This window comes from Mustelus asterias, chromosome 14, assembly GCF_964213995.1.
Source record: "Mustelus asterias chromosome 14, sMusAst1.hap1.1, whole genome shotgun sequence".
NCBI lineage: Eukaryota > Metazoa > Chordata > Chondrichthyes > Carcharhiniformes > Triakidae > Mustelus > Mustelus asterias.
Genome location: NC_135814.1, coordinates 78,516,943 through 78,534,224, shown reverse-complemented (window position 1 = coordinate 78,534,224; position 17,282 = coordinate 78,516,943). Strand labels below are relative to the sequence as shown.

At 46.0% G+C, this 17,282-nt stretch overlaps 1 protein-coding gene across 1 annotated transcript in view; it reads left to right on the top strand.

The window, feature by feature from the left end:
* LOC144503791 (dynein regulatory complex protein 11-like) overlaps positions 1-17,282 on the top strand; it is a 531,388-nt gene that overhangs the window by 329,277 nt on the left and 184,829 nt on the right. The window contains exon 13 of the mRNA XM_078228677.1: positions 867-949. Within this exon, the coding sequence (XP_078084803.1) occupies positions 867-949 (83 nt within the window). The remainder of the gene's footprint in view (positions 1-866; positions 950-17,282) is intronic.

The window sequence follows — 17,282 nt, the reverse complement described above, 5'->3', positions numbered from 1 at the left end:
CTGTATGATTATTTTGTGATTCTTCCATTCTGTGAATCTGATGTGTATCAGACATTGAATAAACAAAGAATGGTTGACGTTTGAAGCTGAAATCAAGGCTTTCTATTTTAAGGTCATTAGGGATGCCAGGCAAATGAAATATTCCCAAACTTTCCTCCAGTGTTCAACACAAAGACACACCTACAATGATCTGAAATAATTACAAGCTGTCTCAGTATCATTTTATGAATTTATTGGATGAGTTTATTTTGATGGGGATCTGTCTGTTGAAGAACTCTGTGTAATTGTGTTCACATCTAATTATTTACTGCACACATAAAATATCATGAAATTAAGCATCCAACAAATATATAAAAGAATTGCCTGGAGTTAAAAAGAGCTAAGGAAGAAACATTCAAACCATGTACAGGCTTTAAAACTGTCTCGGAGCTTCAATGGAATCTGAACTTGCTGCTTAGATTTGTATATTTAACATTTATATTTGACATGTGAATTCTCACAGCTCTGACATTGTCCTTGCATTCTTGTCCAGGAAATAAGCATTACTAATATGTAACTAAAAGCCGATATAACATCAGGAATGCCAAATGGCCACATCAGCCAAACCTTTCAAACAAAATGCTATCTTAAGGAGTAAATGAATTGCCTGGTTCATAGAATAACACTGCAAGGAAGGAAGCCATTTGGCCCATCATTTTAACAGTTAGAGGTAAACCTTCCACCATTTTAAATTAGCCATGATGCAGATCCTTGGATAAAATAGTTATCACAGAAATTGTATCCAGTAAGTGCGAATCAATGGGTACACATATCTGAACCATGGTATGAATAGATGTCAAATAAAAATTAATCTTTATTTTACATAGGACAATTGATTCCCTCTATGAAGAATTGATTCGTGAAGGCCTACTCATAAGACCAAGAAATGTACGGCTCTCTGATTTTATAGGTATGAAGAAAATCTTTTTACTTTGCAAATGATACGTATGAGTTGAACAGATTTGATTTTTGATTTGATTTATTATTGTCATGTATTGGTATACAGTGGAAAGTATTGTTTCTTGCATGCTATGCAGACAAAGCATACCGTTCATAGAGAAGGAAAGGAAAGAGTGCAGAATGTAATGTTACAGTCATAGCTGGCGTGTAGAGAACAAAGAACAGTACAGCACAGAAAACAGGCCCTTCGGCCCTCCAAGCCTGTGCCGCTCCTTGGTCCAACTAGACCAATCGTTTGTATCCCTCCATTCCCAGGCTGCTCATGTGACTATCCAGGTAAGTCTTAAACGATGTCAGCGTGCCTGCCTCCACCACCCTACTTGGCAGCGCATTCCAGGCCCCCACCACCCTCTATGTAAAAAACATCCCTCTAATATCTGAGTTATACTTCGCCCCTCTCACCTTGAGCCCGTGACCCAGATCAACTTGATGAGATAGGTACATTCAAAAGTCTGATGGCAGCAGGGAAGAAGCTGTTCTTGAGTCGGTTGGTATGTGCCCTCAGACTTTTGTATCTTTTTCCCGACGGAAGGAGATGTTGATCTGTTAGATTAGATTCTGGACAGCTTCTGAGAAAATGAGAACATTTTTAAGGGGACATGGTTTTTGTACATTTATTTTATTATTCATAAATTTAAATAATGGGTTACAGCCTACTAAGTATTTTAGAGGGATGCAGCCTTATAACACATTCCAAATTCTCCGACACAAGGGACGGAATCTGGTGAAGCTCCTGAGAACGGGAAATGAGACGGCTGTCAAGAGAGATTGGGGTATGTCTGTATGAAGGAGGGAACTTGGGTTATTGCAGCCCAAAGAAGGGTCAGAAGAAGTGAGCTGGCTGAGAGAGGGAAAATCAATATCTACCAAAGGCAGCAGATAGAGACGAGGTCAAGGATAATTGAGTGCTGGTCAACGGTGAGGCCAGGTGAGTTGATGGTAACCAAGGACAGGTCAAGGGTGATAGAGCGAGGGAGTGAGGATGATGGGTCAAGGATAACTGAGGAAAGATGCTTGGTGGTGGCTTGCAGCTCCCAGGCATTCAGGTGTAACAGGTGAGGAGAGGGTGGCAACAGTTTAAGTTTAAAAATCCTCCTCTCAAGACAAGCAGAATGATGCTGCAAGCCTGCAGGGAGGGAATGCCTCTCCGGGTGCCATTTAAGTATGATACTGGACCTTCGACCACTGAGATAAAGGGCAGTGAGCAACTTCCTACCTATCCCACTGCAGAATTGGATAGGTATCTAGATTGTGCAGAGCTAACTGGCTGGCTGCCAATTTATTTTAAATACAAGGGGAATTATGTCTCACTCCTTCCAGGCCCACCATCAGGACATTGCCACTGCAACAAGTTTCTACCTAAGACCTTGGATCATACAGTTCGCAATGATATAACCAGGTTGTAATAACTCCCATGATCTGCATGGGGAATCACTAATTGACCTCCCAGTTGGGTTCATTGAATTCGAGCTCCATAGGGATTGGTAATTAGCCAACCAGGTGGAGATCGTATAACAAGCCCTGTATAAAGCAAGATTGAGAGGGTTCATTAACCTTTTAGTCCTAGTTGGGACCTGTTATGTTCACCACAGGCTCGTGGTTATTGTTTATTTTCATTTAGTGCAACAAAAACACGGTTCTTTCACAGCCAGCTCCTGGAATTGTTACATTGGTGACAAGGTAAAAGGAAGGTTTTGGTAACTCTGCTCATCAGATCCTAGTAAGCCTGTATCATTCAGTTTTGCAATGCCATTTTTTGGGAAGTTGGAGCCATGCAACGCGAATATTGAGAACCGGCCTCAACATGCTGAGCAAATGAAAGAGGAGATACTCGGCAAAAGGTGTGTGGGTTCAACTTTCAGTATTGTAAAAAATCTGACGTAAGCAGAAACTCAAGTCCAAGACCTTCAATGAGTCAGCAGAAATGGTGGCAAATCATTACGATCTTAAACCTTCTGTGTCATTGCAATGGTACAGATTCAATACGACCACTAGATTTGCAGGGGAAGCAGTGGCAGAATTCCTGACTAAGAAAACTGGCGGAACATTGCAAATATGGCTCAGTATTACCAGAAATGTTGAATGACCATTTAGTATGAGGTATAAATGATCGAGCAACACAAAGAAGGCTTTTGACAGAGCCAAACTTAGATGAAAGAAAAGCAATAGAACTGGCCTTAACTTGTGAGAATGCAGAGTAAAGGGCCCAAGAACTGCAAGGATCTTTATATAGTAATCCATAGGCTCTGGGGAGTCCCCTACCGCACATCCAGGTCTTCAGCTGAATATACTCATGAAACCCAGCCTTGGGTGAAGAAAAACGTGCAAGCAAAGAAACTAAGAAACTAAGAAAATGGGCGGCACAGTGGTTAGCACTGCTGCTTCACAGCTCCAGGGACCTGGGTTCGATTCCCGGCTTGGGTCACTGTCTGTGTGGAGTTTGCACATTCTCCTCGTGTCTGCGTGGGTTTCCTCCGGGTGCTCCGGTTTCCTCCCACAGTCCAAAGATGTGTGGGTTAGGTTGATTGGCCATGCTAAAATTGCCCCTTCGTGTCCTGAGATGTGTAGGTTAGCGGGAATAGTGGGTAAATATGTAGGGATATGGGGGTAGGGCCTGGGTGGGATTGTGGTCGGTGCAGACTCGATGGGCCGAATGGCCTCTTTCTGCACTGAAGGGTTTCTATGATTCTATCACAGTGGCCAAGAGAGAGTTCCACACTTGAGAGAGCAGCCAGCACAACAGTGCTGTGCATGCAAGGTAACCAAAACAAACAGAGCAAGCAAAACCCATATCAAAGGGCGAACCACCCCAAAACAGATTATACCAGATAAGTATAAGTGGCGGCACGGTAGCACAGTGGTTAGCACTGCTGCTTCACAGCTCCAGGGTCCCGGGTTCGATTCCCGGCTCGGGTCACTGTCTGTGTGGAGTTTGCACATTCTCCTCGTGTCTGCGTGGGTTTCCTCCGGGTGCTCCGGTTTCCTCCCACAGTCCAAAGATGTGCGGGTTAGGTTGATTGGCCAGGTTAAAAATTGCCCCTTAGAGTCCTGGGATGCGTAGGTTAGAGGGATTAGCGGGTAAATATGTGGGGTGGGATTGTGGTCGGTGCAGACTCGATGGGCCGAATGGCCTCCTTCTGCACTGTAGGGTTTCTATTCTATTCTATGAAGTCAGGCTGAAGAGGAGGAGCCAGCATTACTAAATTGCATCACCACACCAAAAGTGGCCCCAAAACAGATACAGGTCCAAGTGAATGGAAATCCATTGGATATGGAGGTGGACGGGGTGGGGGGCTGCAGCATCTAGTGTAGTGGAGCGTGAATTTAGAAGGTTATGGTTGGGTATCTCTATGCTCAAGTTGAAGGACACTAAGGTAAGATTGGCAATTTATACAGGAGAGCCACAACGACTAGTAGGGACCACCGTAACACAGTCACATATAGGCAACAAACATTTCAACTCCCATTGATAGTCGTACAGGGGCCAGGCTCTAGCCTTTTGGGAAGGGACTGGTTACTAAAAATCCAGTTGGATTGGAGGAAAATCTTCAAAATGGGCCCTGGAAACTTATATGAGGTAATAGGAAAGTACTCAGAGGTTTTCAAGACGGGCCTTGGAAAAATAGAAGGGGTCAAGACAGACAATTATGTGGACCCAGATGCTTAACTGAGATTCTTTTAAGGCAACACCAGTTCCATATGCACTACGAGCGAAAGTAGAGACCGAACTGAAGCGATTAAAAGAGCTGGGGGTAATTCCACTCGTACAATTTTCCGAGTGGGGCCGCACTGATAGTCCCGGCATTAAAGCTGGGCAACACAATCTGTCTTTGTGGTGATTATAAGATGACGCTGAATAAACATCTCGTTTGGACAAATATCCAATGCTACGAATAGATAATCTCTGCGCAAAGCTATCCAGAGGCCCCATATTCACAAAGCTGGATATGAGCCATGCATACCCCCAGTTAGAACTGGGAGAGTCATGAAGAAAGTATATAACAGCAAACACGCACAAGGGTTTATTTGAATACACTTGCCTACCATTCGGGGTATCATCAGCATGTGCCATATTTCAAAGAGTAATGGAAGGCATATTACAGACAATGCCGAGAGTGGCAGTTTACTTAGACGATATTCTAATCACAGGAGCCACTGTCAAGGAACACCATGAAAATTTAGCAGAAGTCTTGTGATGGTTTTCGGTAGCCAGCGTCAGAATAAAAAGAGAAAAAATGTGTTTTCCAAGTAGTGGAGGTAACATATCTCAGGTACAGGGTCAACAAAGATGGTCTACACCAAGTCAAAGCAAAGGAAGAGCCATAAAAGAGGCTCCAACACCGAGGAACACGTCGGAATTAAAATCGTTCCTTGGCCTCGTAAATTATTGTGGCAAGTTCATTCCAAACTTGGCGACCTTACTGGCACCCCTACATACGTTGTTGAAAAAACATCAGAAGTGGGCAAAGAAAAGAACCACAGAAGTACGCTTTTGTAAGGGTAAAACACCAATTACAGTCGGACAACGTGTTGACCCATTCTAACCCGGAAAGGCTGTTGGTCATAACATGGGAATATGGAATAGGTGCAATACTTATGGAATAGGTGCAATACTCTTGCACCGATGGAGCGCCCAATTGCGTATGCCTCAAGGAAACAGGTGACACAGTGGTTAGCACTGCTGCCTCTCAGCTCCAGGATCCGGGTTCAATTCCGGCCTCGGGTCATGGTCAGTGTGGAGTTTGCACATTCTCCCTGTATCTGCATGGGTTTCCTCCCGGGTGCTCCGGTTTCCTTCCACAGTCCAAAGATGTGCGGGTTAGGTTGATTGGCCATGCTTAATTGACTCTAGTGTCAGGAGATCAGCAAGATAACTATGTGGGGTTATGGGAATAGGACCTGGGTGGGATTGCTGTCGGTGTCGGCTCAATGGCCCGAATGGCCTCCTTCCACACTGTAGGGATTCTGAGTTGAAGTGAGAGCAATCTGTTAGAAACATACAAACATAGAAAAACTACAGCACAAACAGGCCCTTCGGCCCACAAGTTGTGCCGAACACATCCCTACATAGAACATTACAGCGCAGAACAGGCCCTTCGGCCCACGATGTTGCACCGACCAGTTAAAAAAAAAAACTGTGACCCTCCAACCTAAACCAATTTCTTTTCGTCCATGAACCTATCTACGGATCTCTTAAACGCCCCCAAACTAGGCGCATTTACTACTGATGCTGGCAGGGCATTCCAATCCCTCACCACCCTCTGGGTAAAGAACCTACCCCTGACATCGGTTCTATAACTACCCCCCCTCAATTTAAAGCCATGCCCCCTCGTGCTGGATTTCTCCATCAGAGGAAAAAGGCTATCACTATCCACCCTATCTAAACCTCTAATCATCTTATATGTTTCAATAAGATCCCCTCTTAGCCGCCGCCTTTCCAGCGAAAACAATCCCAAATCCCTCAGCCTCTCCTCATAGGATCTCCCCTCCATACCAGGCAACATCCTGGTAAACCTCCTCTGCACCCTCTCCAAAGCCTCCACATCCTTCCTGTAATGTGGGGACCAGAACTGCACACAGTACTCCAAGTGCGGCCGCACCAGAGTTGTGTACAGTTGCAACATAACGCTACGACTCCTAAATTCAATCCCCCTACCAATAAACGCCAAGACACCATATGCCTTCTTAACAACCTTATCTACTTGATTCCCAACTTTCAGGGATCTATGCACACATACACCTAGATCCCTCTGCTCCTCCACACTATTCAAAGTACCTTCTAGACCTACCTATAACCCTCCATCCTATTACGCTCCATGTACTCATCCAGGAGTCTCTTAAAAGACCCTATTGAGTTCGCCTCCACCACCACTGACGGCAGCCGATTCCACTCGCCCACCACCTTCTGTGTGAAAAACGTACCCCTAACATCTCCCCTGTACCTACCCCCCAGCACCTTAAACCTGTGTCCTCTCGTAGCAGCCATTTCCACCCTGGGAAAAAGCCTCTGAGAGTCCACCCGATCTATGCCTCTCAACATCTTATACACCTCTATTAGGTCTCCTCTCATCCTTCGTCTCTCCAAGGAGAAAAGACCGAGCTCCCTCAGCCTATCCTCATAAGGCATGCCACTCAATCCAGGCAACATCCTTGTAAATCTCCTCTGCACCCTTTCAATCTTTTCCACATCCTTCCTATAGTGAGGCGACCAGAACTGAGCACAGTACTCCAAGTGGGATCTGACGAGGGTCTTATATAGCTGCATCATTATCCCCGGACTCCTAAACTGAATCCCTCGATTGATAAAGGCCAGCACACCATACGCCTTCTTAACCACCTCCTCCACCTGCGGGGCCGATTTTAGAGTCCTATGGACCCGGACCGCAAGGTCCTTCTGTTCTTCTACAGTACTAAGAGTCTTTCCCTTAATATTGTACTCCTTCATCCCATTTGACCTACCAAAATGGACCACGACGCATTTATCTGGGTTGAAGTCCATCTGCCACATCTCCGCCCAGTCTTGCATCCTATCTATGTCCCTCTGTAACTTCTGACATCCCTCCAGACTATCCACAACCCCACCAACCTTCGTGTCGTCGGCAAACTTACCAACTCATCCCTCCGCTTCCTCATCCAGGTCATTTATGAAAATGACAAACAGCAAGGATCCCAGAACAGATCCCTGGGGCACACCACTGGTGACCGACCTCCATTTAGAAAAAGACCCATCTATACCCACTCTCTGCCTCCTTTGGGCAAGCCAGTTCTGGATCCACCAGGCAGCAGCCCCTTGGATCCCATGCACTCTCACTTTTTCTAGAAGCCTTGCATGGGGGACCTTATCGAACGCCTTGCTAAAATCCATATAAACCACATCTACCGCTTTCCCTTCGTCAATGTGTTTAGTCACATTTTCAAAGAACTCCACCAGGCTCGTAAGGCACGATCTGCCATGCTGAGTATTCTGGAGCATACTAAACCTCTCTAAATGCTCATATATCCTGTCCTTCAGGATCTTCTCCATCGGTTTACCAACCACTGAGGTTAGACTCACCGGTCGGTAATTACCTGGGCTATCCCTATTCCCCTTCTTGAAAATAGGAACCACATCCGCAATCCTCCAATCCTCCGGCACCTCTCCCGTCTCCATCGATGACACAAAGATCATCGCCAGAGGCTCTGCAATCTCTTCCCTCGCCTCCCACAGTAATCTGGGGTACATCTCATCCGGACCCGGCGACTTATCTATCTTGATGCCATTCAAAGATTCCAGCACAACCTCTTTGTTAAAGTCCACATACTCAGTCTTTTCAGTCCACTGCAAGCCCGCAGTACAGCCACCCAGGTCCTTCTCCTCTGTGAAAACCGAGGCAAAATACTCACTGAGCACCTCTGCCATTTTTACTGGTTCCGTACAGACTTTCCCGCCTTCACCTTTTATAGGCCCTATTCCTTCAAGTCTCATCCTTTTACTCTTCACATATTTATAGAATGCCTTGGGGTTCTCCTTAATCCTACCTGCCAAGGCCTTCACGTGACCCCTTCTGGCTCTCCTAATTTCCTTCTTTAGTCCCTTCCTACAAGCTATATATTCTTCTAAATCCCTATCTTTGCCAAGCTCTCTGAGCCTTTTGTACGCTTTCCTTTTCTTCTCGACTAGGTCCCGCACAGCTTTCGTGCACCACGGTTCCTTTAACCGACCAACACCTCCCTGTCTGCTCGGAATGTTGTCCTGTAGAACTCTAGACAGACATTCCTTGAAAAACTGCCACCTCTCTTCAGTACATTTCCCCGAGAATACCTCCTTCCAATTTACTCCTCTAATTTGCTGTTTAATGTCTTCATATTTCCCCTTACTCCATATAAACACTTTCCTAGCTTGCCTGATCCTCTCTTTTTCCAATGCAAGCATAAAGGAGATAGAGTTATGATCGCTATCCCCAAGATGCTCTCCCACTGAGAGATCTGACACTTGTCCAGGTTCATTGGTCAGTATCAGATCAAGTACAGCCTCTCCTCTTGTAGGCTTGTCCACATGCTGTGTCAGGAAACCCTCCTGAACACACCTAACGAACTCTTCCCCATCCAATCCCCTTACCCTAGGGATATTCCAATCTATGTTGGGAAATTAAAGTCTCCCATCACAACAACTCTGCTATGACTGCATCTCTCCAGGATCTGTTTCCCTATCTGCTCCTCCACCTCCCTGTTACTATTGGGCGGCCTATAGAAAACTCCCAGCAAAGTGATCGACCCCTTCCCACTCTGAACTTCCACCCACAGAGACTCGGTGGACACTGCCTCCACAGCATACGCCTTCTCTAGAGCTGTGACACTATCCCTGATCAGCAGTGCCACTCCACCCCCTCTCTTGCCTCCCTCCCTGTCCTTCCTGAAACATCTGAAGCCCTGCACCTGGAGTATCCAGTCCTGTCCCTGACACATCCAAGTCTCCGTAATGGCCACCACATCACACTTCCAGGCATCGATCCACGCTCTGAGCTCATCCCCTTTATTCACTATACTCCTGGCATTAAAGTAGACACATCTCAATCCTTTGGTCTGACCTCTCCCCTTCTCTATTCCCTGTCCATCCGCCCTCTTGCACTGCCTATAACCCTTCTCTGTTTGCGAGCTACCTTCCTCACTCTCAGTCACCTCATTTTGATCCCCTCCTCCCAACCTATCTAGTTTAACCTCTCCCCAGTAGCCTTAGCCAACCTTCCTGTCAGGATATTGGTCCCCCTGGGATTCAAGTGCCACCCATCTTTTGTGTACAGGTCACACCTGCCCCTAAAGAGGTCCCAGTGGTCTAGGAACCTGAATCCCTGCCCCCTGCACCAGTCCCTCAGCCACACATTCATCCTCCACCTCACTCCATTCCTGTCCTCACCCTCCCGTGGCACAGGCAGCAATCCAGAGATTACTACCTTTGCTTTCCTCCTTCTCAGCTGTCCCCCTAATTCCCTATACTCTCTTTTCATGACCCCTTCCCCCTTCCTACCCACATCAGCGGTACCAATATGTACCGCTACCTCCGGTTCCTCTCCCTCCCACCTCAGGATCTCTGGGACTCACCCAGCGACATCCTGGATCCCAGCCCCAGGGAGGCAGACCACCATGCGAGACTCCCTCCTGCCACCACAAAATCGCCTGTCCGTCCCCCTGACTGTTGAGTCCCCGATTAATACTGCCTTCCTCCTCTTTTCCTTCGCCCTCTGAGTTACAGGGCCGGACTCCACTCCGGAGACACGGCCACTGCTGCTTCCCCCAGATGGGCTGTCCCCCCCCCAACAGTACTCAGACAGCACATCCACCGGGGTGCTCTCAATCATCCGAGCTTTACCCTTCCTGGCCGTCACCCACTTGGCCTCCTCCCGTAGCCCTGGTGTGACCACCTGATGATAGCTCTTGTCTATCACCTCCTCATTCTCCCTTAACAGACTAAGATCCTCGAGCTGCAGTTCCAGCTCCCTAACACGGGCCCTCAGGAACCGCAGCTCGACACACCCCTCACAGATGTGGATGTCTGGGAGGCCAGGTGCCTCCAGGACCTCCCACATACTGCACTGCGAGCAACACACTGGCTTAACACTCATATTTCACCCTTTCTTCCAAGGAACACAGAGAAAAGTAAATTAGAAATAACAAAAAAAGAAACTCACCCCTGCTCGCCCTTTCCCCCCGAAGCCCTGTGAGCCAAAGCCCTTACAGCTTTCACTCCCCTGCCCGCTCCCGACGCTGCCCGCTCAAAAGTGTGGCCTGCTTTTATACCCTCCAAAAACCTTCCCAGGCTTCTCCTGGGCCTACTTCCTGTTTTGGATTATAGAATCTTAGAATCTTAGAAACCCTACAGTGCAGAAGGAGGCCATTCGGCCCATCGAGTCTGCACCGACCACAATCCCACCCAGGCCCTACCCCCACATATTTACCCACTAATCCCATTAACCTACGCATAATTATCTCTGATTTTTTTACACAAATTTAACTGAAAAATAAATAAATAAATCACATGCACAAACACACTGCCTTACCCTCAGCCTGCTCCTGTGGAACAATGAGTTTTACAACAATCTGTTGTAAAATTTGGTCAGAGTAAAGTGGTTGACAAAGTCCCTTTCAAGATTCAATCCAGGTTGGAGTGTATTGACCGGGCTGTCACATGACTATGCAATAGCGTGGTCACATCTAGTTTCACAAGATATAGAGCATAAAATATATGAGCAGATATAGGCCATTCGGCCCATCGACTCTGCTCCACCATTTAATCATAGATGATGTCTCCCCATTCTCCCACCTTTTGCCCGTAACCTTTGATCCCTTTACCAACCAAGAACCTATCTATCTCTGTCTTAAATATACTCAATGACCTGGCCTCCACAGCCTTTTGTGGCAATGAATTCCAGATTCACCACCCTCTGGCTCCAGAAATTCCTCCTCATCTCGGTTCTAAAGCGTCGTCCCTTTATTCTGATTTTGTGTCCTCGGGTCCTAGTCTCGCCTACTCATAGAAACATCTTTCCCACATTCACTCTATCCAGGCCTTTCAGTATTCTGTAAGTTTCAATGGGATCTCCCCTCTCATCCTTCTAAACTCCATCGAGTACAGATCCACAGTCCTCAAACGCTCTTCATACATCAAGCTTTTCAATCTGGGGTCATTCTCGTGAACCTCCTCTGGACCCCCCAAGACCAGCACATCTTCCCTTTAATACGGGACCCAAAATTGCTCACATGGCAGGAGCGCGCCAGATTTCCTTTGAACCATGGGCTGCAGAGTTAGTTACTACAGTCCTTGTTGCAGTCAGTGCCACATCAAACCACAGAAAACTACATGGTGTCAGAACTAGCAGCATGGCACTACTGACCCATTAATCTTCAATGAAAACATGGCAGGTAGCTGGGATGTTTAAACAGGAAAAGTGGCTCACATTCTGTGGTGCAGTGTTTTAAGATAAGCCAATAAAGGTACAAACGTACACTGTGGCAAATTTAGCTGGTCCCGAAGCGGTACAAAATTTTGATCATTTAACTTCCATCTGACAACAAGAAAAAAGACCCTGAGTTAATTCTGAACAAATTTGAAGACATGGGGCATGTTTCTTGGTAGTCTGCAGTGGCAAGTTCTTTGGGTCCCGTGCCGCTGTCAATGGGATTTCCCATTGAATCCAACCCACTGCCACCAGGAAACCCATAGGTGTGTGACATCGGTAGGACTGAAAGATCCTATCGGCGCAAACAGCTGGAAAATATCACTCCAAATATACCTTCCAGTTAAGAACCTCGTTTTCATTCGCCATATTTTTCAGTCCACCAATCAAAAAACATGATTTTGTTCAATCCTATGTGGCCACTTTATAAGAATTTTAACAAAATTTCACAGATGAGTTTGTTAGAGATTGGTTGGTTTGTGGAATAAATAGTGATGCGGAGAATCGTGTTTTTTTTGATTGGACTGAAAAATACGGCAATTGTTGCAACAGAAGATTTAACGGTACAGTCTGCATTGGACATGCGCATGCTCAATGAACAATTTGAGACATCAAACAGAGAATTTAGGTGGGAAATGATGCCCTTTTGGCAGGACAATGAAGTTTTTGCAGTGCAGGGGTAAGGCAGCACCAACTGCAGCAGCCAAGTAGAATACTATGTTTTGCTGGCTGCTAATCAATCTCCAAGGTCTAGGAATATTAGTGAGATCAATGAATTACAAATCAACCCAAGTAATATGGTTACATAACCAGCAGCAACAATATGAACACCAACATTAAGATTATATTGTGGAAGTGTGGAAACTGCCACAGAAAAGAGTGAAGTAGTCACTACATTACATGTACTCTCCAGTAACACCAGACTTAAGATTTAAAATTAATATTGGGGTGAATTCTATCTGACAAAAACTATGGGCGATGGACCCAGATGCAATACCAGATCCTGATCAGTCTGACCTTGTGGCTTATGATGGACAGACAACCACTACCGAAGATGTAACCACCCTTTGTTGTGGACAAGGAAAGTTTGGCTTCCAGAGTGTGAGTCAAAATGTGAAGCCACTGTTAGACTTTGAAATAGCATCACATTAGGGCTCATTTGACCTGGCCCAGAAGTGCATTCCCCACAACTTCAAGACCCAGAGATGACAATGTACTGTTGCGAAGTTGAGTAGAGTAATTGTAGATTGGTATTTGTAAAATTGTAAAATGCAAGGGGGAAAAAAGCATTACATGGTCCCTTTAAGAGGGTGGTGCTTTTTCTGCACTTAATGTTTTTTTTAAAAATGCAAGTACAGATAAAGTGCCCAAAGTGAAACATTTGTATTGGAACGCCAAGCAGCAGGGTTACCAAGGCAACAGGCTTTCAGGCATTTGAATTTTGAATTCAGCCAATCAAATTTGAATCAGGCACTTAGATACCAAGAACCTACTAAATTTAAATTTGATGGCTTTGGCAATCTAGAATCAATCATATTGTGGAAGAGATTGATGTGTCATCACAGATAAAAAGAAGGGGACAGTGCGACAGAGGAAGAGAGCAACTGCCATCTACCATACCTCCCAGCTATTAGCTCGCAGCCTCATCTCGATAGCGAAGGTACCAAAGAAGACAGAAGTTCCAGACAGGAAAATCAACAGAGAAGGCCCAGAATATTCCGCAAGACACAAAACCTGGTGTAATTTAGAGAGTGACCAAAAGTCTATATTTTTATTTATAAGTGGGAATTATATTTACTTCAACAGCATTCCATTAGAATCTTGTTTTATTCAGTTTGTTAATACTTTAGTTAACTTGTTTACTGTTAGTTGGATAAATAAATTGTTACTGTTGACTTCAGAGAGAGTATCAGGGAGCTATTTTGAGTTAATGATTCAAAGTTGCTGAAGACCAGATGTACCATTTCACACTCACTCTTACAGATTATGAAGCGAGGTACTCTTCTTTGACTGATTAGGTGTTAGTTCTCGGAGGGGGGGGGGATCCACCTCCGCTTTATGACAGTACAGCGACATCTTTGATTGCCAGGTCATAGGTAAATAACCAGTCATGCATCACATGCGATTAAATGACTCGGTTCCATTGACAGTACGTGCTCCAAAGAACAAAGAACAGTACAGCACAGGAAACAGGCCCTTCGGCCCTCCAAGCCTGTGCCGCTACTTGGCCCAACTAGACCAATCGTTTGTATCCCTCCATTCCCAGGCTGCTCATGTGACTATCTAGGTAAGTCTTAAACGATGTCAGCGTGCCTGCCTCCAGCACCCTACTTGGCAGCGCATTCCAGGCCCCCACCACCCTCTGTGTAAAAAACATCCCTCTGATATCTGAGTTATACTTCGCCCCTCTCACCTTGAGCCCGTGACCCCTCGTGATCGTCACCTCCGACCTGGGAAAAAGCTTCCTACTGTTCACCCTATCTATCCCCTTCATAATCTTGTGCACAATTAGTTCTTCCAAAATGCATCACTTCGCATTTATCCGGATTAAACTCCATCTGCCACCTCTCCGCCCAATTTTCCAGCCTATCTCTATCCAGCTGTATTGCCTGACAATGCTCTTCGCTATCCACAAGTCCAAGAAGAGTACCGGTAATCATGAGATAAAAAGTCATCGATGATGCATCAAGGATAATTACCCCAGTAGAGCAGGCCACAGAATGGGCCTCATCAGTGGTAGCTGCTGCAAAAAAGGATAGCACAGTTAGGATATGCATCGACCCAGTACAAGGAGTTATTCAGACCACATCACCCCATGAAGATAGTTGGCGCAGGTGATATCAGACATAGAACATAGAACATTACAGCGCAGTACAGGCCCTTCAGCCCTCAATGTTACGCCGACCAGTGGTACCAATCTAAAGTCCCTCTAATCTACACTATTCCAATATCATCCATATGTTTATCCAATAACCACTTGAACGCTCTCAACGTTGACGAGCCCACCACTGCTGCAGGCAGGGCATTCCACGCCCTTACTACTCGGTGAGTAAAGAACCTACCTCTAACATCTGTCTTATATCTCTCACCCCTCAATTTAAAGCTATGTCCCCTCGTGCTAGCCAACACCATCCGAGGAAAGAGGCTCTCACTATCCACCCTATCTAATCCTCTAATCATCTTGTATGCCTCTATTAAGTCACCTCTTAACCTTCTTCTCTCTAACGAAAACAACCTCAAGCCCCTCAGTCTTTTCTCATACAATTTTCCCACCATACCAGGCAACATCCTGGTAAATCTCCTCTGCACCCTTTCCAACACTTCCACATCTTTCCTATAATACGGCGACCAGAACTGTATGCAATACTCCAAATGCGGCCGCACCAGAGTTTTGTACAGTTGCAGCATGACCTCCTGGCTCCGAAACTCAATCCCTCTACCAAGAAAAGCTAACACACCGTACGCCTTCTTAACAACCCTATCAACCTGGGTGCCAACTTTCAGGGATCTATGCACATGGACACCCAGATCCCTCGGTTCATCCACACTACCAAGTATCTTACCATTAGCCCAGTACTCTGTGTTCCTGTTACTCCTTCCAAAGTGAATCACCTCACACTTTTCCGCATTAAACTCCATTTGCCACCTCTCAGCCCAGCTCTGCAGCTTATCTATGTCCCGCTGTAACCTGCCACTTCCCTCCGCACTGTCTACAACTCCACCGACTTTAGTGTCATCCGCAAATTTACTAATCCATCCTTCCACGCCCTCATCCAAGTCATTAATAAAAATGACAAACAGCAGTGGCCCCAAAACAGATCCTTGCAGTACACCACTAGTAACTGAACTCCAGGATGAATATTTCCCATCAACCACCACCCTTTGTTTTCTTACAGCCAGCCAATTCCTGATCCAAACCACTAAATCACCCTCAATCCCATGTGTCCGTATTTTCTGCAAAAGCTTAGCATGGGGAACCTTATCAAACGCTTTGCTGAAATCCATATACACCACATCAACCGCTTTACCCTCATCCACCTCTTTGGTCACCTTCTCAAAGAACTCAATAAGGTTTGTGAGGCACGACCTACCCTTCACAAAACCGTGCTGACCATCCCTAATCAACTTATTCCTTTCTAGGTGATTATAAATCCTATCTCTTATAATCCTTTCCAATACTTTGCCCACAACAGAAGTAAGGCTCACCGGTCTATAATTACCAGGGTTGTCCCTACTCCCCTTCTTGAACAAGGGACAACATTTGCTATCCTCCAGTCTTCTGGCACTGTTCCTGTAGACAATGACGACACAAAGATCAAAGCCAAAGGCTCTGCAATCTCCTCTCTAGCCTCCCAGAGAATCCTAGGATAAATCCCATCCGGCCTAGGGGACATCTATTTTTACCCTTTCCAGAATTGCTAACACCTCCTCCTTATGAACATCAATACCATCCAGTCCAACAGCCTGCATCCCAGTACTCCCCTCAACAACACTGTCCCTCTCCAGTGTGAATACCAACGAAAAATATTCATTTAGTGCCTCTCCTATCTCTTCAGACTCCACGCACAACTTCCCACTCCTGTCCTTAACTGGCCCTAATCTTACCCTAGTCATTCTTTTACTCCTGACATACCTATAGAAAGCTTTAGGGTTTTCCTTGATCCTACCTGCCAAAGACTTCTCATGTCCCCTCCTGGCTCTTCTTAGCTCTTTCTTTAGGTCCTTCCTGGCTAACTTGTAACTCTCAAGCGCCCTAACTGAGCCTCACGTCTCATCTTAACATAAGTCTCCTTCTTCCTCTTCACAAGAGATTCAACCTCCTTAGTAAACCACGGTTCCCTCACACGTCTGCTTCCTCCCTGCCTGACAGGTACATATTTATCAAGACATGTCACAAGGGAAGGTATTCAGCGTGCTTCATGCTAAATTTTGGCAGATGCTGTTAGACTTGACAATTTAAAAACTGACTACATTCATGTCTCTGGTGGAATCACGGCGGCACAGTAGGACAGTGGTTAGCACTGCTGCTCAGAACTTCAGAGACCTGGGTTCGATTCCCGGCTTAGGTCACTGTCTGTGTGGAGTTTGCACATTCTCCTCATGTCTGCGTGGGTTTCCTCCGGGTGCTCCGGTTTCCTCCCACAGTCCAAAGATGTGCGGGTTAGGTTGATTGGCCGTGCTAAAATTGCCACTTGGCGTCCTGATCTACGTAGGTTAGAGGGATTAGCGGGTAAATACATAGGGATATGGGGTACGGCCTGGGTGGGATTGTGGTCGGTGCAGACTCGATGGGCCAAATGGCCTCTTTCTGCACTGTAGGGTTTCTATGATTCTATGATCTGTTTCATGTCT